At 41.2% G+C, this 24,446-nt stretch overlaps 1 protein-coding gene across 1 annotated transcript in view; it reads left to right on the forward strand.

The window, feature by feature from the left end:
- The window catches only part of ITGA9 (integrin subunit alpha 9), a 299,490-nt gene that overhangs the window by 44,710 nt on the left and 230,334 nt on the right, over nucleotides 1-24,446 (forward strand). The window contains exons 6-14 of the mRNA XM_030551304.1: nucleotides 610-739; nucleotides 2,298-2,383; nucleotides 4,783-4,851; nucleotides 9,135-9,272; nucleotides 12,210-12,315; nucleotides 13,538-13,632; nucleotides 16,973-17,063; nucleotides 17,635-17,680; nucleotides 21,802-21,956. Of these exons, the coding sequence (XP_030407164.1) occupies nucleotides 610-739; nucleotides 2,298-2,383; nucleotides 4,783-4,851; nucleotides 9,135-9,272; nucleotides 12,210-12,315; nucleotides 13,538-13,632; nucleotides 16,973-17,063; nucleotides 17,635-17,680; nucleotides 21,802-21,956 (916 nt within the window). The remainder of the gene's footprint in view (nucleotides 1-609; nucleotides 740-2,297; nucleotides 2,384-4,782; nucleotides 4,852-9,134; nucleotides 9,273-12,209; nucleotides 12,316-13,537; nucleotides 13,633-16,972; nucleotides 17,064-17,634; nucleotides 17,681-21,801; nucleotides 21,957-24,446) is intronic.

Here is a 24,446-nt window from a genome sequence, read left to right on the forward strand (position 1 = left end):
TGATGTAAGGATCAATTGACTTACAGCAGCTGAGGATCTGGTCCTTCAGCCTGTCTTGAACAGTAGACTTTTTGTCTACAGTGTCACCTGGAAGCTGTGAGCTGTTGGCAGTAGGTTGGGAGGTAGATCCAGGGTGCTTGTTGAATGAGTGGATGGATTCTGTAGCTCAGTTTTGGTATTTCTTGAGAGTAGTAGGAGGATGAAGCAGTTGGGAGGAACAGTTGTTGGAAGAGCATGTTTGAAGGCATGTTCAGTAGCTTGTGAGACTGATTGGGGATGCTTCTTGAAGAGATAGCAGGAGGGTTCAACAGAGGTGTATTGATTCCAGGTATCTGTGTGAAGGGCAAGGGTTGGAGGAGAGCTCAGGTATTTTAATAGAGGGGTGAAGTGCCTCCGGTATTGGCAAAAACTTGCTTAGGGAATGTTTGGGATGAAAAGTACTGTATAAACAGGAATAATTCCAACTCTTTTCTGTGGGGGCAGATTCATGCATGAAGCCTTGATTTAAATCTCCTCTGGCCTTATAAAACATAACGATTGCTTGCTGTGATTAATTCTTTCGTATTTTTTTCTGGTTCCCATCCATCCCTGTTTTCTTTTCTCTCATAGGAGTTGGTCATCATGGGAGCACCGGGATCTTTTTACTGGACAGGAACTGTTAAAGTGTTGAACCTCACTGACAACACCTATTTCAAACTGAATGATGATGCTGTGATAGCCAGGCGGTACACATACTTAGGCAAGTAGCTGCTCGGACCCTGATGTCAGGCTGGAAATAGGGTAAAATAATGGTGCAGTTGTTTTTCAGGGGAAATAATATTTTGTTGGTGTAAAGTAAAAGAATAAGTGGCTAGGTTAAAATGGTTTGAGTGGCTGGTGGGTTACCTGACAAAATATATAGGAAAAAAACAGTGAAGGACTTGCATTAATTCATTCCCTGCCGCCCCGTCCCAACATTATAGCGGTTGGAATATAGAAAACAGATTTGTATTGTGAGACTGTATGGTCTAGGCTAAGTAACAGACTGGAAGCCAGGAATGCCGGAGTTCTAGCTGTGGCCATGCCACTACTTACTGTGTGGTTTGGGCTAAGCGGCTCCTCTGTATCTGTAGAATGATTAGTTTATTTGAAGAAACAAAGCACTATATAAATGATTTATTAGTAAGAGACCATGTGGGGGAGGGATGGGCTAGGGAGTGGAGCAGATTTTGTAGGTGTTTAACAGACTAGGCTTTAACTTCTAGATGCCTTGCTTTAAAATCAACTAATGTCACAAGTGAAATTAATTTAAAGGCTTCCACCTAATCCCCAGTGTTTAGGAGTGTCAGGACTTGGAAAACTCAACAGGCAATAGTCTAATGCTGTTTGACTAAAGACTCAGGCTGATTTTCCTTAACCTGCAGTCTTTTCTAAATATAATGTAGCAGGTGCCACTCAATGATAATTAAGTGAACAGTGTGTGTATATATGTAAAGTCATATATAGATTTTTCCACTGATTAGACCTGAATTACAATGTTTAGCATGTGGACGGGAGAACCATAATTCACAATGGAGGGGCGAGTTGAATACAAAACATCCTTAAAAGGGAAAGAAACACAGTTCTCTCCTTAGACTCCTTTAAACTTATTATATATCATTTTTAATTTAGCAAACAAGACAAAACTTTGATCTACCTGTTTCAGATACACTTTCTTTATATACTGTTTGAAATTCACTCTTGCTTTTTTCTTTTTCAAGCATAAACTTTGCTGACCTCTTCATATATTTTGTTTTTTTTCCCTATGAACTGAAAAGGCACTTGATTTTTTCATGCCATGATGGGCAGTTACTTTAACTGAGGGAGTATTATTCTCTTTGGCATACATGAGACTGTCATTCACAGTCGTGAAAGCCGTTTCTTCTTGATGATATGGTCACTTGACTCTCAGTGTGCAGGTTTCTGTTTTTACTGCTTCTCGTTCTTCTCACATCTGGATTCTTAACTTATTGTTCCTCCTACCTTTGCCTATCCTTCACCCGGCTCCCACCCACACCTTCACCTTCTTAGCTTTTGGAAAAACAATTGAGTGCTTACTGTAATTTCCTGATGTGTTGTACACTTGAACTGAATGTTGGTGAGTTCCTGTACAAAGTGAGTGCCTGCTGCTTTTTGCATGACGCTGGGATATTTACACTCCAAGAGGAACTGTGGAACCTGATTAGTGTGATCCAGATGGCTGACCTGTTTCTCACATCTTTCCTTTTTGTTTTTTTTTCCTTTATCTTCCCCATCACCCCACCCAACCTCTTGCACAGGATATGCAGTGACAGCAGGTCATTTCTCCCAGCCGACTACCACAGATGTCGTAGGAGGAGCTCCCCAGGATGGAGGCATTGGAAAGGTGTGGCTTTTAGTCGAACAATGATACAGTCAGGTGTTACCGGGTAAAATATATTGACTACATTCCTGTAAACTTAATGAACCATGAAATTTTGCCTGAAGATTAATTTTTGAGCACTTGCCTGGAAAAGGTGAGGAAATTTGATGAGGTCCTCAAATGTACCCTCTCTGCCCCTTGTGATGCTCCTTCCTAAACCCCCATCTTTAAAATAGTTGTTTTAAAGAGACATTGTTAATTCAAAAATCACTCTTCTCTCTGAATTTTTTTTAACTTATTTCGCTTAAAATAGCACTAGTTTGGTTTTGGTGGCCTTGTTGGTATGGAGTTATCAGAAGGGAAGACCAACGAATTGTGAAGCTGTATATGAACAAGTGCTACTGCACGGCTGGTGATCATGCAGAAACCAAAAGTGTTGGTAGCTCGATAAGATTGCCAGTGATGGATATAAACTGAAAACCCAGCCAGAGGACCTGGCCAGAGATTGGAGCTGGGTGGTGCTTTTGGGATTTTCCATGATGATGACCTTCCTATGACAGGAATTATAATTATCCCCATTTTGCTGATGGGGTAACTAAGGTTAAGGGGCTTAAGTGACTTGTCCAAAATTACAAAATTCAAGTCAGCAGCAAAATTGGAGTTTAATATTCAGAACCCTTGGCTCCTCATCTCCTCTGGACCAGGCCATTGTGAAACCCAAGATAATCTCTGTCTTCATGTCATTGTATCTAGAGTAATCTCTTTCCCCTGCTCCCCTTCCCCCCATGTCCAAGGGAAACTTTCACAGTAAAGTACAGTACTTGATTTGTTTCAGAGAAATATATAGCACCTTAAAACTCTATGTGCACACAACTATTAATAATTCACTATGTAATTTAATACATCAAGTCCTTGGCTCCGATGATCAGCTTTGCAGATGAAGGGATGCTTGGTCCTATTAACTACACTGACACCTGCTGGTCAGAAATGGATTAATTGACTTCAGATTTGCTGTTGCTGCTGCTCTGAGCTAAGAAGTGACTCAAGACTTCAGTGGAGACTTGTTCCTCGCTGCAAGCAAATGGGGATTTTATTAAATGTTAGGTTCTTTACTCTTTCTGGTCTTAAATGCTAAATATTAATGAGCTGCAGTACTGCTCTGGGACTGGAGGACAGTGCTAATACCCTACATTGTGCCAGGAGTGTATTGGCCTCCTTAGGAGCAGAAGATCTAATAGTCTTTATTAGCCTATCTCCTTTTTGATCTTGCATTGCTGTATTTACCAGTATTACAACCAAATCAATTAGACAGTCAAAAACAACCAATAAGTGGCTTATATTTGAGTATGTCCAAATCACTACATTATGACTCTCCACTGCTACTAGCCTTGTCTATTTTGTCCACAATGAGGAAGGTATAATGTTTATTGTGATACAAATAAAAATGTCTCTATATTTACTTCAAGGAAGATTTTTAATTTCATTCAATCTTCCACACTTCCTACTGGTTTAATGGACCCAGCTATCTACCCTCAAGATTGCTCATTGTGGCTTGTTTGCCATCTTGTCTGAATCAGTCAGAAAATCCTGTAAAACAGGTGAATGAAATGGAAGCCATTTTTAAACAAGATTCTCATTCAAAAGTGTGCTTTCTGAATGAGTAACTGTAAACATTATGAAAGTTAATCTACATGGAAAAACAATCCAGAGAGAAGGACCAATGTCAGAAAACATCAACGTGGAGGCTGACTCGCCATGTAAGCACATGCAGTCCAGGACATATTAAAAAGGGTACTCTAAGAGTAACTTGTATGAACACAAGTTAAAGTGCTGCTGCTATACATTGTAATTTTGTAACATTTGAAAAAAATCTGACTGAAAAGGTGCTAAGACATTTACTGGTGTCATTTCAGTTTTTACCCTGACCTTTGCTAAAACAGCTTGACATTTGTCTTGCTACCTAGACTGTACACATTTTTGAGGTCGGGTCTGGGGGAGATAGTGTTGGAATTGGCACAGAAGGTAGGGGTGGGAAGATCCCGATAACCAGTCAGATTCTCAGCCCTAGTTACTCTGGGACACTTTGCTATTCCTTTCCAAGAGACATTTGCTTGAGATTATGGCTTTTGTGCAGTGGGTCTTTTTAAACACACACACGCAAAGCAGCATTAAGATGCTATTTAAGTACTTGTAATGACAAGAGACCTCTAACATCTGGTACTAAAATGGAAATTCAACTTTTGTTTTAGAAAAGGCAGGAGGATCACCTTGAATGTGGAGTTTGGCAAATATTAATGACCACTTTATTACAATGAATAAAGTGCATATACACTCAGACTGCACTGATGAATTCATAACATTATAAACTACTTATCCTTGTGGTCAGTGTTGTAACTGCTTTTGTTTTTGTTTCCATTTGATAGGTTTATATTTTCAGAACAGACAGGGGATCAGGCTCCTTAATAAAGATGTTTCAGGCATCGGGAAAAAAGGTGAGCGATTCTTCACAAAAAATGATGATGTGGCTATTTCAATTGGTATTATTTTGAATTAATAGCTTCTTAAGTGTTTGATTTAGGTGTAAAAATCCCCAGAAATCCTAAAGCCATCATTTAGACCAACCATCTTTTCTATCATAGTGGTAGCATCCGCTCGATGCTGAAATTGTGGAGTAAATTATTATTGTGGTAATATTTGCAGTTAAAAATCCTGTTAGAGCTGATAAAAATGTATTTTGTTTGCATGGTGAGTTACTCCTCAGCAAGCCAGAGTGTGAATCTGCCATGTACCAGCTTGTCGCACTCTGGGACTTTGACTGCACTGTAGCAGGGTTCATGTGGGAGGTTGCTGTGCAGCAGGCCGGAGTACTGTAGAATCACAGCCTGGCTTGCCATGCAGTAACTTGCTGTGTAGACAAGCTCTTTAAGGGAAATCCTGTTCCTGCCTCCGTAACAGCAGAAAGTTCACTATGCCAAAGTGCAAGATTTGGGGTGCCCTACAAAGCTCAGCTGTGGAAGACAAACTAGGAAAGAGGTAGATCCTGTATAGCAACTGATTCTCATATGTCCAGAGCTTCTCATCCTGTCCCTCTGAGGAGGAGGCGGGTACATTAGAGTTATAGTAGTGGGCTGTGGAGCAGCTCCATTACGTTGAGGAAGGATTATTCCTCTCTTCCCTCTATGCATCTACCGTGGGTGCTGGTTTGAGGATTTGTTCCTTAGAGCTAACCTTGGTCCTTTGTTTTAATATTCTAGCAGTACCTAGTCAAACTCCACATCCCTGTGTGAGGTCGTGCTGGGGTAGGGAGAAGTGCACCTTCTCCTTGATCAGGAGCCTTGGTGGTGGTAGGTGTTATGTCCTCAGGAAAACAAATACATAGCAGATCCAGCTTGAGGGAACAACAGGAATGTGCTTTATTTAGGGATAAATCTCTGAGGAAGAGACTGTCTGCCTAGCTCATGGCTTCCCAGAAGGAACCGCTTGTATTCGCACTCTGCTCTGGCTGTGCAGTCAGGCTCTAAAAGAGATGAAGACCCTGAACAGTATACAGTATTAATCGAATTTGGCTATACTAGGTGATGCTGTTATCAGCCTGTCACTGGGACACTTCACCAATGTCTCAGTGAATCATAAGTGCATTTTATAGAAAGTTGCTTAAACAGTGGGGACAGGAGAAAATCCCTAGGATGAATAGGTGGTGGATGAAGTGATTGCGTTTTTTAGGTCTCCACTATTTTGTTTTGCATTGATAGCATCACAGAAATTTGAGATGAAAAAGACCTATCAGTTCATCCAGTACATCTCCCTGTTGGTGCCTGATTGTTTCCTCTAGTGCATTTTCTTGTGTTTCTTCTAGTCTTCTTTTAAATGCCCTGAGTGATGCTGCTTCCATCGGTTGAAAACGATTCTTGAAAAACGATTCCTGAGCTTACCGCATAGAGCTATCCGGAAGTGTTCTGGCTACTCAGCCAAAACTTTTCCTTTCTTAATTTAATCTCACAATTCCCATTTATAAATACCATTAATAATTCTGCACCTCTTTGGTGTTTATATCCTTCAAATATTTGTAGATTTTCATGTGCCCCATCCTTCCAGTTCCTGTAAAATCTGAGCAAAAATTTATTTAAAAACAAACAAAACACCTGCCTGTCTTTTTCCATAGTGAAATGTAATTTGATGTGCAATGCTCACTTAATGACTATTGCTGGAAATGAGATCAAACCAAACACTATTTTAGCAACAAAGGTATGAGTTCGTGCCTCTCATGTCCCATGCACACTTGACATAATGCACAGGATTCTTTTCCCTCCTCTCTTTTTGTAGGGCGGAAAAGGTTGGGAAATCAAATATGGAAAAGAGTAAATGCAATCCTGTGGTTACAAATAAAAACACAGGCAGAAATGCCATGTTCTCACAGTAACATGAGCACACTGCACAGTTGGGTAAATAACAGCCTTTTCCTTAAAGCTGCCTGAATACATAGTGAAATGTTTTTCATAACTCTAACTCACTGCCCATGAGAATTTTGTTTTAAAACATTACTGGATTTAAAAAAAATAAACCAAAAAAATCCACCAGGGGAATTCCACTAAAATAACTAGTGAGTCAGATAATGTTAAAGGTCTGACCTTGAACCCAAATATCAGAGTTACGTGTTGAAACGCTATCCTCAGCTCACCCTGCTGTCCTTACAGCTTCCAAACAGTTCACAGAATCTTGTAGATGGAATGTTACATTCTCAACTTGAACACCAGAGTGGCTGTTGCCTGTTTCCCATTATGCCTATGGGTATATCTACACAGCAGCTGGGAGCATGCTTCCCAGCGCAGGTAGACAGGCACGTGCTAGGTCTTCTCAAACTAATGTGCTAAACAGAGCAGTGTGGCCGCTGCAGTTTGGGTGGGTTTTGTAATTAGGCAGCTTGTCTGAGTCTCTGCCCTTGCTACCATGACCATGCTGCTGTTTTTAGCATGTTAGCTTGAGCAGTGCTAGCACGAGACTGGGTATCTGTGCTGGGAAGCAAGCTCCCAACAGCAGTATGGATATACCCTAATAGGTTGGCCAGAGCTCTGTTTCATACACCTTAATCTGTCAAGGCCCAAATGTGGGACTCCATGTGTGATTAAAAACCCAAAATGAGACCCTAAAATCATGATGTATGTAGCAAATGTACATGATGTATGTAGCAAATGCTGTGAGAGTCGTAATTAAAAAAAAAGTTTAGGTAACTTTGTAATGTCAGTTTCATGTTTCTCCATTTCTGATATAAACAACTGTCAACAATAAAAGCGAGGGGTGACCAGATTAATGTGGAAAGCAGATGGCTTTTGGGCTAAAATGTGTGATGTCTGTCGAAGTGAGACATTTGAGAGCTATGCACTAGTGTGTGTGTAGTCCCTCGGTTTGCCGATGATGTTTTCGTGCTCTGTCTTTTTGTGGATTCTGGAATGACTCTGGAGTCCAAAGTGTTGCACTTTGCTTGTGAGCAGATTGGGCAGACAAAGTCATTGGTGAGCATCTTGGCCAGTTGAGTGAATTAAAGACCGTGTCCAGTCTTGCCTTCAATTTTCTTACTTGTATTTTAAATCAAACCTCAAGTGTGGTTTAAGGGTATATTTGGGTGGGTGGTTAGTATTTAATGTTCTACATTGATAGTTGTTTGAAATAGATCTGATAATACACCTAAGTCTTTCATTCTCTTTCCTAAATATCTCAGCCCGATATCTTTCATTGAAGATAGAAATTGACTACACATTTAGGGCTTGATTCTGCAAGTTCTGGGCATGAAACTCCCACTGAAACCAGTGGGAGTTCTGTGTAGTAGGGATTGCAGACTTAGGGCTGTTGGCTGATTAGCTTGCAGTCGGAGGCCCATATGGGTATGTCAACACAGCACACCAAGCTCAGGCTCAGACTCAGGTTCAAACCCAAACCCATCTTCCTTCCACACAGAAATAAGTCTGACTTAGGCTAGCAACCCCTCTTGACTTAGGTCAGTGGTCCATGCTGGAGGGGTGAGTCAGAGAGTCTGAATCCCTCTGTAATGTGGGACAGAGCAGTGTGAATGCAGCTCAAATCTGGGGTACCAGACTCTGGGTTGGGGAGTGGGCTGTGCTTCCCAGCCCGCCAGTTCCAAAACTTGCCCCTCACGTTTCATGAACTGGAAGTAACCTCCTGATGCAAATATAGCTGCTTAGAATGGAAAAAATCCTGCAGTCAGACTACTACTTTTCTTTCTGGTTGATGGTGAGAAATTTAAAAAGACTAGGAAAAAGATTTTCAAGAATAACTAGTGATTTTGGGTGCCCCTGTTTTTGGGGACTCCAGCTTGAGACCGCTTGAAAAGTGGCATGATTTTAGCAAGTGAGGAGCTAAAAATGAGCAAAAAACCCTCTGAAAATCAGGCCCCATTCACTTGTGTGACATTGGGCCTTAAAAATCACTAGCCACCTCTGAAAATCTTGGCCCAGGCTGCTAATTCTCCTCTTCCTCATTTTAGATATTTACCAAGCAAAAGCTGTTCTAAAGTAAGGCCGTTTAGTGCCTCTTTTAAGTATGTCTTGGAGTGTGAGTTTTATTCCTTCTACAAACTGAACTGATGCACAGTTATAATAAAGTGCCTAATTCTTGCCAAAAAATTCCCTAAGGTTTCTTCTTAGGGCTGCTATTGTGAGATAAAGCAGCAAGTCATCAGCTGATGTTAAAAAACATAAATGATTTCCTCCTGTGTGTGGGCAGATACTGAATGCTTTGTTGTGACTCGGCTTGGTTACAGATGGGCTCTTACTTTGGCTCCTCCTTATGTGCAGTTGATCTGAACTCAGATGGACTTTCAGACCTGCTGGTTGGAGCACCCATGTTTTCTGAGATCAGGGATGAAGGTCAAGTCACAGTCTATATCAACAGAGGAAATGTGAGTATGCAAAGTGGATGAGCATGTGGCAGGAGGGTCAGTCCAGCTGCGGTTTACCATGTAATTTGGTGTGTTACATATACGGGATGTGTATGTGCGTGTTTCCAACAAAACATGAAGCCAGGCAAAAACCATCTGATATCATGGTGTTTTTTACAAACTTAGGAGTCAGCTCCTGGTCATGAAAGTGTGACTCTTTTGAGGAAGCTTGGGAAAATTTCTGGTTTTATGTTGAAATTTGGTGGTATTGGTGGATTTCCATGTTTTTGATTTCAAAATCAGCCGCTTTGACCAGAGTTATTCTTTGTGTTTTGGATGGTGGTTCAAACCCACAACTCAAAACAAAACACCAGGGATTTGAAGAGAAACTAATGAATAGATTTGTATTATTATTTGATGCTATTTATTGAAAGCCTACAGTGGAAAGCCCCTTCGACTGAAACCACTGAATTTCACATTGCGCAACTGCAGTCTTGGGATATTCTGAACTTTGACTTCCAGGAGTAGCAAAGAAGATGATTAGTACACAGTGTTTAAAGAAAAATAAGACATATGTATTTTTTCAGGGAAATGTGTTTGTGAAAGGGCCTTTTTAAACTGACTCTAAGAATTGAGCTGTATTTTTTTACATATGGGTCCCAATTCTCCTCCTTTTAAGTCAATGGGAGATTTTTCATTGGATTCAACAGTAGCGCTATTAACTTTCTTTTTATAACTTCAATAATATATTTTTACTGGAAATAAAATTTACGTACGAGTCCTATAGACTGTGTGTGAAAGAAACCAGACTTACATTTGGGTTAATTCAGTGGTCAATTAACAATCATTGAAATGAGCCCTGATTCCCGCCCCCGCCACCTACTTTGATCTGCTGCTTATTCAATGTTTGATTGCAGTAGTGCCGAGAGGTCAACCGCATTGGGATCCCATTGTGCTAGGTGATGTCAAACCTAGAGTAAATGACAATCCCTGCCCCAAATTGTTCATGGTGAAAAGGTGAATTATTTGTGTTTATAAATGATGTATTAAATAAAACAACTTGAGGTTCTAGTAGCAGTTTCTCCTTCCTTCAACCTTGACTTCATTGGGGCTTCCTGTGTGAAGTAAAGTAACATGAATAATGATTTGTAGGATTGGGATTTTTGTTGTATGGATGCCAGATCAACTCCACTTCATTTCAATTATCTACCCACACCACTCACATGACACTTACACCATAAGAGATAACCCTGATGGCATGTAGAGTATTACTTTATAGCATGCACATGTGGCATTACGATAGATTTGATACGCTTATATCTAATCACTGGAGGTGTGTGCTCTAAAGAAAAAAGTAACACATACAGGACTGTATGCTTTCCCCTCCCCTGCCCGTACTCTGTGTCCCAACTTCATCATGTAGGATTATTTTAATGTCGGAAGCTCCCTGCAGCCAAGAAAAAGACTGTATTACATGTGCTTCCCTGATTCACAAAGTGGGGAATAAAAAAATCTGAACACTTGAGATGGGCTCTTGAGGTTGGCTTGAGTAATTAAGTTTTTTTTTCTTGTGGAAATGTTTCTTTCCACTTGACGGTGCATTGCAAGAAATTAAAGCTCACTCAAATGAGGTTGGCTAGAAACTGGGTGGGCATGAGTTGCCATCTCTTGGCATGTGAATGCAAAAGTCAGTTCTGGGAGCTCTCTCTCTCTCTCTCATATTAACTCTAGCTATCCTTTATTCTTCATTTTACATTCGTCCATTCTTTGCCTTGCTCTGTAACATGCAAAGTCTAGGGCTGTCTACACACTACCACTTTGGTATAACTTGTGTAGCTCAGGGGTGTGAATGAACCACCCCCCTGAGTGACATAAGTTACACTTACCTAAATGCTGGAGTGAACAGCGCTGCGTCAGCGGGAGAGAATCTCCCGCTGGCACAGCTACTGCCACTTGGGGGGGATGGAGTAATTGAATTGATGGGAGAGCTCTCTCCTATCAGCTTAGAGTGTCTGCACTAGCAGTGCTATAGCGATGTGCACCGTTGCAAGCATGGTAGTGTAGGCATAGCTTAGGAATTTTCAAACCTTGTGACACAAATCCTGCAGTCTTTGCCCAGGGAAACCTCTGCTAAATTCAATGGGAGCTTTGGCTGAGTAAATCCTGACTAGAGACTGCCTTCTTTGGATACAACATGCCAACAGGACAAGAACTGAATAGTGGTGTTTAATGTATAGATAAACTTAGTGAGCCAAACAAGTCCTCTAGCTTTGGCATATTGATAACATCATTCATATTAGTTCTTTCTCCTGGGAATAAAGAGACAAAATTGGAATTCTTAAGAAGTCAGTATAGTCCTAACCCTGCTTCCATTGAGTTCCAAGGGAGCAGATTTAGACCAAGACTGAGCGCTTTTGAAAATACCTTGCAGAATTTCTAACCTTGTTCTTGAAAGAGATGAGGTAAGGTCATCACTGGGGGATTTTTGGAGCATAGAGAATTAATTAATATGTGGTGTTTCTGTGTTCTTAAAAGCATTCTCTTCTTTCTGACTTCGTTCTAAATTCAGAGGAGTAGTTTATCAGCTGGTATAGTCACTTAATTGGTGCCGGTTCTACCATAGCCATGAAAAATCCAGGGCTCTTCACATGAACTCACATATGTGGATGTTCCTGTAGAACATAGCTTCTTGAATTATATGTGGCTAAGGAGTTTGGCCTGTGGTGTGTCCAGTCTAGTTCAAATCACTTTTGGGGTCAATTAGATTGATTGTGTTTAACCCTTTTGTTTTATATATCCAGGCAAGCTGCATTTACTGGGGCTTCAATAGCAGTGCAGAAGTCACACTGCAACTCTGCCCCAGGTGTTTCCTGAGTGTCGTGTGTTCCAGTAGGGAGGCCCTGTAGCTTTCAGCACTCACTCTGTTTTTCTTAGCCTGTCCTTTTTCCTGTTTGCTAGGGAGTCCTGGAAGAGCAGCTTGTTCTGAACGGTGACAATGCCTACAATGCACACTTTGGGGAAAGCATGGCCTCCTTAGGAGATATTGATGATGATGGCTACTCAGGTCGGTGCATTTCCATTCTGCCATGTTCTGTTTCTAGCCAAGTCTGGCTTTTAAAAATTTTATTACAGGGACGTTTATACCATCAAATCCTATTTCAAAGTAGAGGTGGAAATATCATTCTAGTCCACATCAGAAAACCTTTCAAATAGATGGCCTGATTTGCCACAGCATTACTCCTTTGGAAATTATCTCTTCTTAAGAATGGTGTAATGCTATGGTGAATCAAGTTCTAGATGCCACTTTCTGGTAAAGATGTTTTTACTGATTACACCAAACATGGGTGTAAATCCCATTGATTTCAACATGAGTTACATCTGGGTAACTCAGTGCAAAGTTGGGCATTTGGTCTATTTCCTTTCTGCTTTTTTTTTTTAACCTTATTGTATATTTCTTACTAATGACTCTTAGGTTGTCCCTAAACAAAATGAAAACCACATCTTTTGTGTAACATTTGGCATCTTCTGTCTCAGGGCTATTCCCATATCCCATTTATTGTTGTAACTGGGGCTTCTTATCAGAAAGTACATTTAACATGTAGCTCTTACTGCCTCCTATTGTATATTCTATTTATTGTCACTTGCTCCTGTAACCTACAGTCCAGTTTCTTTCATGGGCTGTCTTGTACAAGGACATACACTGTGATAACAATAGGTGAAAATGGAGTGTTGACACCAGCCAGTTTGCTACTGTGATTTCTGGCAGACTAAGGCCTTCAAACGGACTGGCTGGCTTAGCATGTGTGTCTGAATATACATCCTCAAAGATGCTCAGCAGCCCTTTCATTCCCCTATATGTTTGAAAAACAACCCACTTGACCTAACTTGACTTTGGAAACTTGGCATTTCTAACACAGTTGTTACAGTGCAGAGTGGGTGGTTTGTACTCCGAGCCAGTGGTGTCTTGATGTGCAAGGCTGATCCACTCCGGGTTGCTCAGATGAAAGGACTGTTGAATGGCTTTTTGAGCAGGCTAGTGGGAATAAACACATTTTTATAACTAAGAGACATGTTTCTTATTAGTTGCCAAAATAGGTATAAATTAAAAGGAATTTAATGAGATAACTATTTGTAGCTAAGTGCACACCAGTAATAGTGTGATCCTTTTTATCACGATGAATTGTTTCAGCCTGGGGCAGTGGGCTTCTGTAAAAGGATGACATGGGAGGTGTGGAAAGGGAAAGGACTGTGACATGTTTTCAATTCACATTCTTTTACATATGCAGATGTCGCCATTGGGTCCCCAAAGGAGGATGACTACGTAGGAGCAGTGTATATCTACCATGGAGACGCAGGTGGCATTGTTCCGCAGTATTCTATGGTAAATTATTGTTTGAGGCACTCTGTCAGGTCTCGCAGAAATGCGCCAAACGTATGGGTAAAGCATTGTGACAGGAAGTAGTAATCTCTCTCCTCATCACACCATTTGATTCCCTCTTCTTCTATAGCTGGTGTGTCTATGTATGTGTAGTCTGCATCAATTCAGACTCTGTACCTGAGCCTAGTTAGGAGCTGAGACTTCAGTGTTCTCTTTTGCACAGTTTCTAATGATGTTTGGCCCCATTCTCTCTGGCCAGGAAAACAATTCCAGAATGGATCAGCGTGAGCCGTTTTTTAAAAATATATTTTAATACAGTTCTCAGATGTAGCTTCCCTTCCCATGTAGATGAAGTCTTGGAGAGGGGGTATTTCAGTGACAGCAGACCTTGGAAAGGACAAGGACAAGCACAGGCACTGGAATGGCAAAGCAGACTTCTTCAGGGGATGGGATGTGGGGGGTGGGAGGGAGTCTGACACTGCTCTCTTCCCAGCAGAACCAGAATTAGTGAGAAGGAACAGAGTCTAGGGACTACTCCTGCACAAGCACACTTGACTACTTGAGGTGCTCTTCCTCCCAGTAGGAGAAGGTGTCAGAAGATCAGTCTTGAGATTCCACTTTACCAAAGTACCATGAAGTAAAAATTACCTACATATGCCATACAGGCACTGAAGCATTGAATATAATTCTAGGATAATTTAGTCTTTGCATCTTGGGAATTAAGAAGATAAAATCCCATACATCCTATTAAAACATGCCCCATAGTCTCTAATATTTGTCTAGCAAGCTTTTGCAAAGGCAGATTCCCCCTCCCCCAACTGTTTGAAGGTCCGATCTAAATATTTTTTGTTGCTGGGAGAGATCCTACATAGTAAATCAATTTAAGCAGAATAAAGGCTTTAGTGGTTATAGTGGAGACTCTTGAATAGACTGTAAGGGATTTGTCCTTCTACCTTTTACTGTATGTACAGTATGCATCGTTTTTTGCAAAGAAAGTTAAAACTGTTTTGTGATACTTCTACAATGAGATAATTTGTGGCATATGTATGGCTCAGCTCTGCACTCTCTTCTCAGCAATACTTGCTGGAAGTGGGGATCTTCTCATTTGGTAGGAGACTCTGGACTTCTAAGCTCCTGCATGTCCAGACTGGAGTTTTGTTTTTCATTTTTGAGGAAATTTAGTGTGTTAGAAAGACACATTGACAGTGCTTCAGATTGAAGTTCTTGTTCCTCCCCTCCCACAGCAAAGTGGGCAAATGCAATACACCCGCCCCTCATTCCTGGGAGAGACCACTTCTAGAGGATTAAAGGACACCCATTGCTCTGTCTTGGTGCCCTTTTCCATCCAGGATACCAATTGTGGCACTATCTTTACAATGTATCCTAGTACCTATTCCAAAAGGACTAGACCAGGGGTAGGCAACCTATGGCACGAGTGCTGAAGGCGGTACATGAGCTGATTTTCAGCGGCACTCACACTGCCTGGGTTCTGGCCACTGGTCTGGGGAGCGCTGCATTTTAATTTAATTTAAAATGTTTAAGAAGCTTCATTTAAAAAACCTTATTTACTTTACATACAACAATAGTTTAGTTATATATTATAGAATTATAGAGAGAGACCTTCTACAAACATTAAAATGTATTACTGCCATGTGAAACCTTAAATTAGAGTGAATAAATGAAGACTCAGCACACCACTTCTGAAAGGTTGCTGACCTCTGGACTAGACTGAAGCCACCAATTCACTTTTCATATGCCACCAAACAGCCATTAAATGGTTACAACTTTTGCTCCTTACCTATCTGGACTGGATTTGAACCCACTACTTTGGGGTGAAAGGCTTTATGTAGCCTATTACCATACCCCTGAGCCATCCAGATGCCCTAGATCTCCTCTTTTAAACAAGCTCTGAGAGGAAGCAGCCCCATATCATATAAATTTTCACCCTTTTCATTCCCTTTTCTACTTTAAATCATTATCTATATCTGTGCCTCACTCCCCTACAGCAACTTTAGTGATGGCTCTGAGCTAAAGCAGCTTAATTGGCTTGCAACATAATGCATGTGTTAAATAAATAGTCTGTCTAAGCTTCATGGCTTTCTGTTTTCATTCATGGCACTTAAAGGAGAACAACATTATACCTCAGCATTTGTACCATAATAGCCTGCAGATGTCTGTGGGATATCTGTAGGCAGAACGTACCACCCTATTAGGGACCCCCCAAAAACTTAATCATGTTCTATGATGTAAATGTAATGTGAGGAGAAAGTTTCTTCCAATTGCCTAATGTTAACTGCCCTTGATTGCGAAAGTTTAGCTCTGTTTGTTTTAAAGCATAGTTTCCCCTTTAAAACTGGTTGTTAGGATCACAGGTTAGTTTTAAAGGATCTCTTTTTTCCACTACTGTACTGATTTTCAATTTTCTCTTTCAATGAATTTTCTGTGTCATCTTTTGGCTACTATTAACGTTCTTGTATGGGCTGGGCGAGAAAGTATTGTAGCCTGTAAAATGCTGTGAAGCACCACTAGCAACTCTGTAATAGGTCTTTTCCATGTAACTTCTGTGATGGGACCCCTTTTTGAAGTCAGATCTCCTTTCTTTTGCCACACAGGAGCCTGTGGGCCATGTGGCTGGCTTGGAAGATGAAGTGTTAATATCTTGATTTGTTCCAGATAAAACATTTGCCTTTTTAACTATTTAAGGAAAGTTCCTGTGTATTAGTGATTTTTAAGAAGCCCTCTGGGTTTGGGAGACAGAAATGAGATATGGCATCAGCACTGGTACAAAATACTGTATAATAGTTGGAAAAGCAGAATTTCAAACTGGCTATGGCAATGAATCTTCCTCATTTTGACCTTGAACATATCGACAAACTTTTTTTTAGAGTAAGTGCTCATGTTGGATTTGATTTTTCAATTAAATTAACTGTTTTTTTAGTGATGCTTCATAAAACTCTTAATCGTATGAGTGCAGGTGATGGAAAAGGTTACGTGGAATACAAAATTAGACCCTGTCTTCTATAAAGAATGTATTTGATATGCTGTTCATTTTGTGTGTGTGTGTGTGTGTGTGTTTATTTGTAATTTATGTATTTTAATCAACACTAACTTTTAACTCAAGTCAAGACCAGAAAACACTTTCTCACATAAGAGATCATGGGACTTACACATATGAGTAGGGTTTGCAGGATTATGGTTTGCAAGGTCAGGCTCCAATAGCGCTTTGGTAGTAAAAAGGGGCCTCAGTGTACATGAGAATCTGGCCTTGAGAGAAGAGCCATGTGGTGCTTTATATTGATTTTGATTCCTTTCGGTGATTCCACTTCTATACTATCTGTTGCAGAAACTGTCTGGGCAAACTATAAACCCAATGCTGCGGATGTTTGGCCAGTCCATATCAGGAGGAGTTGATATGGATGGAAATGGTTATCCGGGTATGTTTACTACAATTATAACAACAATTAAAAAAGCAGCAGATAAATATAACATATCAAGTAGTTTCCATATTGCTTACTAAAGAGCCTTCAAATCAGTAACAGGAAAGCTTACAGTGTGAAGTGTAGGTGTCTGCCTTTTTCCTCGCTCAGTGAAAGCTGCTGACATGATTGGTCTATCTCACAGACACCTCAGGTTCAGTTGTCTGGGTTTAGAACCTATGGTACAGGACTGAGAAACAACGTTGAGAATTTTTGCTTCCTAGAAAGGTAGTTACTTTCTAGAGGATAGTTTCTATTTAATGGAAAAAAATTGAGCTGAGATGATGATAATACAAAAAGAGAGAACTGGAGTGACCTGAAGAACCCAATTTTGCAGTTCCAGTGCAGGCAAAACAAACATTGTGATGTATTGATTGGCAGAACTAAGTTGGGAATGGGGAAATATTTTATTTATTAGTACATATTTTACAACTGAAAAATTGTTATGAATAAACAGACTACAAGGGTTTGGTTTCTGTGTCCTTCAAATGCCATTGTAAAAGTAAAAGTTATGAAACTTTGTTTTCAGATGTGACCATTGGGGCCTTCATGTCAGACAACGTGGTGCTTCTAAGGTGAGATCAATTTCTTCCTATTTTATGATGATTTTCTGGCTCCTGTCTATTGGTTATGTGGTTTCTCAGTTTTCCTCCAATAGTTTTTATTTTCTCTTCATTATGGTCAGAAGAAAGAAGTTAGATCATTTTGTACACTGTACCCAATAGGGGTGCATACAGAATAAATAAAAGGGACCTAACCCTGAAGAACTTATTGTCTAATTTAGACACACCATGGGATGGCAAATAAAAAGATGGGTGTTGGGAGTATGGGGCTAGTAAGGGTTACAGAAGTAACAGATTGAGAGATGCTTTTGTTATCACTGATATACATATCACTGATTCCTTTTTGGAAAGATATTTGAGTTGTTTATATAGTCACTTGAGTTTTTTTGTTTTTATCTTCATAAAATATTGTTTGATTTAAGGAAAGAAAATTGGTCAAGAGGTCAGCAGTGGATGGTGTAGGACTGTAGCTCAGTGTTGGAAAGTTAGTGAACCTGGAAGGATTTGAAGGAGAGTGAGGTTGCAATGCATGCAGGATCTGAACAGCTATTTTGAGGTGTGGAGGTGCCATGGAGTTCCTTGTTGGAGGTGGAGACCAGGGGAGCTACAAGGTTTGACAAATTGGAAGAGTGAAGGGGATGTAGTGGGGCTAGAACTGAGGTGTAAGCAGGGCAGAGCTTTGAAGGTAAGGATGAGGAATTTGAACTTTATGTGGCAGGAGACTGGAAGTCACTGCAAGGACTCAAGGAGGATGTTGACATGGTCAGAGAGAGAGAGGTGAGGAAGATGGTTTTTTTCCTGCATTTTGTTGGGTAGACTTTGAGGGGCACCATGTAAATATCAGGCAGCCACAGAGGAGGAGGAGGTGGTGGGGTTGTAGTCAGTATGATAGATGACCTGTGCAATGGTTAAAGCTCATGTGGTACAATGTTGAGTATCTATCAGATCTCCAAAATCATGTTACTAAATATGGAATACGATACCTGTAACATGGCATTAGAAAAGAAATCAAGAGGCTACATCAAGAGGTTATATTGCTGCAATTTACTCTTCTTGGGGCTGCCCTTGAGAGCTCTGGGTTCTGTTACTACTTCTGATACTGACTTGCTGTGTGACCTTGGGCTGCTCATCTGAACTTTCATGTCTGTTTTCCGATCTACAAGTGAGGTTCGTGATACTTGCATACAGTACCTCGCAGGGATGTAATGCAGCTTAATTAAGTTTTTGCAAAGTACTTTGACTTTCTCAGATGAAAGGCACCCTTGGAAGAAGAAAGTGTTGTTTTTATTTTTATGCTGATTTATATTTTGGGCTATTTTTGCCAATAACTACATTCTGAATAAACACTCTAATGTTTAATAAAACAACAGTGTCAAGAACTAGATGGACCAGTCATTTGAAGCTTTTGTGCAATGATCATTTTAATAGGAGAAATATGGGGTTGGGGAAATAATTAAGAATTGTGGAATGAGTATCCACCTATGTTTCTTGTTAGATACAGGAAAGACCTGTTTCTGTTCCCAACAAAGTCAGTAGAAAAATTTCTGTTGACTTCATGGTGCAGGTGCTGTGTTCTTTAAGAAACATTAATATTCTGTTACTACTCAGACAAACAGAGGAAGCCAGTAGCTTTTCCATCAAATGTTGTGAAACATCAACAGGTGGAATCTCTGAGCTCTGTTCCTCAGAAATAGCTTGAGAAGAAAATAAAGGTGCAAACAGGTACACTGCGTTAGTGTTGTTGTGAAGAGATAAACTGGATGTAAGAACACAGGGGCCTAGAACCAGGGACTGCAGGTTTTAAGTCATGTGCTGCTTCCTTGTCACCACCACAGGCCTGGGCATAGTTGCCATCAAAAGGAACCAAGAGACTAAGCCCTGCAGGAAATTCTACTCCAAGGACATGTGCAATAGCCCTCTGTGATTCTCTTGATTGGCTTGCACTCCACATATAAACCGTTTCAGGGAGTTGACTGAACAGTGCAGACCTCCAGTGTGCCTCTGCCTGAGATGTCACTTTCTGCATCTTGGCTTGATTCCAGACTCCTGGCCCTTGGCCTAGGCTGGGCTCCCAACCCTGATCTTGGTTTACAGTCTCTGGCTTAAGACTGTTGCTGACTCTGGTGAAAGGTGCTGGCCTGGCCCATCCCTAATTCCTGCCTCATGTTCTCAATTTGTTAACAGACTCTGAGTTTGTAGTTTTGACCTGGCCTGGCCCCAGATTGATCTCTGACCTTCAGACCCAATACTGAGCAGCTCATTCCATGCCCACAGGCCACACATGAGCCGGTCCCGATGGTGGAAGGTTTCTTGTGACATCACCAAGAAAATACACACAGTGTAGCAACCTGAATCCAATCACTAAATCGATGCCTGTTTATTTCTTTAGAGATTAGTGCATTATGGACTAATCATGTGCCTAGGCTAATTAATTGCAGCTACTGCTGGTCAGGGAGTGTGCCGTGCTTGCTGTTTGGATTCAGATTAGGTAAAGGAAAATTCTCTTTTTTCCCAATAGTTCTTGTAAATTTTTTTGGCCAAAAACAATATATGTCTTGCTAAATGATATTAAAAAGCTTTTGTGGAAGCCACTTTGATTTGAGGCTGATGATGGTGCCTCTATATGTGCATTGCAACTTGATATATACCCATTAAATAGGCTAATTTTAAAGATATCATGCAGCGCATAGCTTGCGAAATAGTATGTTTAGGTAAATATACAAGTTAATCTATTTTATCCCCTCCCCAAGCATCTGAGTGCAGGCACTTCCACGATGTGAGATGATCTTGGGAAGTTTGCTCTTTCCTCCTCTTTTCTATGAATACCAAACTCCCATTGTTAGTTTTAGATACTGGTAAGAGAGACTGAGTTGCCATCAGAGACTGATGTTGATCTTGCTCCAGTTGATAAGTGCCTATAACCACTGCCAGAAGTCACAGCCCCCAGATTTAAATGGCTTGTGGAGGGGCTCCTAATGTGGTCTGCTTTATGCACTGCATGGCTCCTTAGCCCAACTTAGAACCGAATCTGCTGTTTGCTGCACATTTTTGGAGTGTGTAGGAGGTTTATTACTTGAGTTACCTTTGGAATGTTCATACTTAAGATCTGCAGAACTGAAAGCACTAAAAATAACAGTTCATGCATTCTTGGGCTCTGATCCTGCATTGAGACTGGTTCTCATTGCAGGACTGCGGCCTTGATTTCTTAACCACTTGCTCCAAGCCTTCTGCACTTACTGTGTCATGTGGCACAGAAAACCAGTACCTCACCCTCGTGGCCCTGTGATTGCAACGTGACTCTGGCTGAACTCTTCTTCAACCTGAAATAAACATAGCAACAGTCCAGGCCATAGGCTGCAAAAATGGAAAGCTGTCATTCGTAACACACAGGGGGAACTGTCAGAACTTAATTTGATGAAGTCAAAGGAGTACTGTAAATTGTCAATGCATGGCATGGGTGAATTAGCTGAACCTTTCCCCATCCTAAATGATAGAATGCACCTAATGCATCTGGCACTACTATGAAAAATTACCCCAGCTTTGTTTTTCCTAAACTTTAGCTTAATGAATGCTGCTGCTAGAGCATTATATGGAACATTACTGTTCACTTACCCTTTCCTCATGGCCCCAGGCCGTTTTCTCTTTTGAGCTCCCTAGCCAGTGAACATGTGTAAGTGAGGTTATTGTCTTCAGTCTCTAATGCGCTAATCTCATTACCCTCTCCTCTCATCATGAAGTCTCTATACACCTTTGACTAGAGATTATTTATTATTGGTCACATCTGGTCATACATGATGTGCTCAGATATTGAGAGTACAGTTTATTAACATAAATCTGATATTATCTCACTTCAGCCACTGATGTAGTAGGATATGAGCAGGGCCGCCTCCAGGCACCAGCTGAGCAAGCTCGGGGTTGGGGTGGCAAAAAAGCCAGAGCCGGCCCTGGATATGGGTCTCCCTTGCTGGCTGAGGGAAGGGCTAGAAGAATGCCAGATCTGGTCTAACATTCACAATGTTGTTTTTTAATGTCTGCTTGATACCAAGTATTTCCAATTTTGCTTTATTTTCAAATCTGATTGAGAAACATCCCTCTAAAGCCAAACTAAATTATACTTCTTTATTGGTCTCCAGATCTAGACCTGTCATTACAATGGACATCTCCATTTTCCTGCCAGCTTCCATCAATATCACAGCTCCCCAGTGCCAGGATGGCTTGCAGCAGGTGAACTGCCTCAATGTCACAGTCTGCTTTCTTTTTAACGGCAAACGTGTTCCAGGAGAAATAGGTAATGTGCATCCATTAAGTGGTTCTCATGCTGTAGGTAACTCTTAGAGGGGTCTGGGTTTTAGTGATATATGAATCATGCTTAAAGGATTCTTCAGTTTAATTACTGACACCAATTGCTGCTTTGGGCAAATAATTTACAGTGCCTCTGTTTATTCATCTATGCAATGGGTATAAAATAAAAATTCTTACTCTACTAACAAGGATATTTTCAAGCTTCTTTAATATTTATAAAGAGCTCTGAAAATCTTGAATGAAAAGAACTGTGTAAGTACAAAGCAGTATTATGATCATGCTGAAATATTACATATATCTATTAAGTTACAGGTACATATAATGCTTAATGTGCATGTGAGTATATTTATGCGTGTGTGCATGTATGTATGCATAAATAATATAATGGTATGGTGTAAAGTTTGGATTTGATCATGCCATTTTGGCACAGTCCAGCACCGGAAGTGGTGTGGAGCTACACTGCTCCAGAGGGAGCAACTTTTATAGGGCATATTCATATTTGTAGCATATTCTCCTACATGCCTGGCCAGCAGGAAGAGGGGGCAAGCAATGGCTAGGCACCTTTGGGGTGCCATGGGTATAATTAGAGGTAGTGCCTGTGCTCCCCTGACTGTACAGAATGAAATTCTTCTTGGATCTTATGTGGGCCACGCAAGGGGCAGACAGATTCTTTATTCCCTCCCCTGTACTGTACCACTAGGACTAGTTAGGATCTACATCGTTGTCACCTGAGTCTGGGATAGTTAAATTTCTCAAAGAGAACAAAATTGTTTAAAGCTTAATCTCTTTTGGGGTTCTAAGACACATACACATTCTAGGCCAGGATTTGTATGGCTGTACCTTTTCCTTTCTTAGGAGTTCTTGCAAAATCCCACAGATGAATGTATAGTTCAGCAAAGCACTTTTATCCAGATAGGATAACTCTGGTTCATCCAAAAATGTTAATTCCCATCACTGTTTCAGGATAAAATTTTTTAAAGGGCCTAAGTCCCATTTTCAAAAGCAAGGCCTGCTGTAGGCACCAGTAAACTAAGCACCTGCTTGGGGTGGCACATTTTCAGAGGCAGCATTCCGGCCAACTTTTTTCTTTTTTTTGCTTCGGGCGGCAAAAGCCTAGAGCAGCTGGGCCATAGAGGGCGGGGCGCTGCCATGAGGGGCCCGTGTCCCACTCCCTCTGGGGCTACCCTGCCCCGGCTCCTCAGCCCCCTGCTGGGTGGTCCCCCAGCTCTGCCCTCCCAGGTCCCAGCCGGTCCTGGAGGCCGGAGCCCCGGCTGGAGGGACCCTGGGCTGAGGGGCAGCCTGGGAGCCCTCCTGCTTACCCTGACCCTGCCAGCGTAGGACCAGCTGGAGGCGAGGTGGGAGCCCAGTGCTGGGGAGGCAGGGGGTGCGGGGAGTGGGGAGAGAGCCCAGGGCTGGGGCAGCAGGGGGTGTGCGTGGGGTAGGGAGGCAGGTGGAGGGGGGGGGGGAGAGAGAGTCCAGGGCTGGGGCGGCAGGAGGTGCGGGTGGGGGAGGACACTGGTCTGTGGGGGGGGTGAGAGCCCAGGGTTGGGGTGGGGGGCAGCCAAACATTTTTTTTGCTTGGGGCGGCAAAAAACCTAGAGCCGGCCCTTTTCAAAAGTGACTGTAAGCACTTTGTGGCCTAAATCTCATTGGCTTTCTTAGCCTCCTAAGTGCCAAAGATCGCTTTTGAAAATAGGACTTTGGCCGTTTTGAATATTTGACCCTCGCTCTCATTTTGTATAACTCTACCGGGTGTTAAGAAACACACTTTCCTTTCTCATTCAAGTGCATTCTCAGATTTCTGGAGGGAACTAATCTTCTTGCAGCATACCACAGATGAGAGCCAGTTTAATTTCACTGAATTATGATAAAAACCATACCCTTTTGTAACGTACTGCAGTTAAAAGAACATTTGAATATTTTTGGCAAATGTTACCCATCCCCTAGTAAAGAGTTCTTTGTTAAGTAGATAATGATATAACTCTCAGACATTTTCTTTTTATACAATGCATCTAATCAAAGCAATTTGTTAGAAAAACATAGCCAGCGTTATGTAACTGTGTAAAAACTTCTTAGGATACAATTTGGACACAGTGTCTCAAATAAACATTTAATTTGGATTATACAAAACAATGCATTTTAATTTCTTTCAGGTTTCATAGTAACAGTATTTTGGGGGGGGGAGTGGGGAGGGTTAGTGGTAATATGACACCACTCACATAACTGGTTAAATCTTAGGGAATGGGTTAATTAATACCAAAAACTGCGTCAGCTGAATATGTTTAGATTGAAAAGTCTTTCGACCCAATATATGCATTAAAACATATTTAGGGAGATGAGTTAATGTGTACAGTACTTAACACAATGGGGTCCTCGTCTGTGACTAGTGTTCCTAAGTGCTGTGGTTATACAGATAGGAAATAATTATGTTATGTATTGAAGCCTCATGGCCAAGGTTTTCAAAAGGGTCTAATTA

This window comes from Gopherus evgoodei, chromosome 2, assembly GCF_007399415.2.
Source record: "Gopherus evgoodei ecotype Sinaloan lineage chromosome 2, rGopEvg1_v1.p, whole genome shotgun sequence".
NCBI classification, from domain to species: domain Eukaryota; kingdom Metazoa; phylum Chordata; order Testudines; family Testudinidae; genus Gopherus; species Gopherus evgoodei.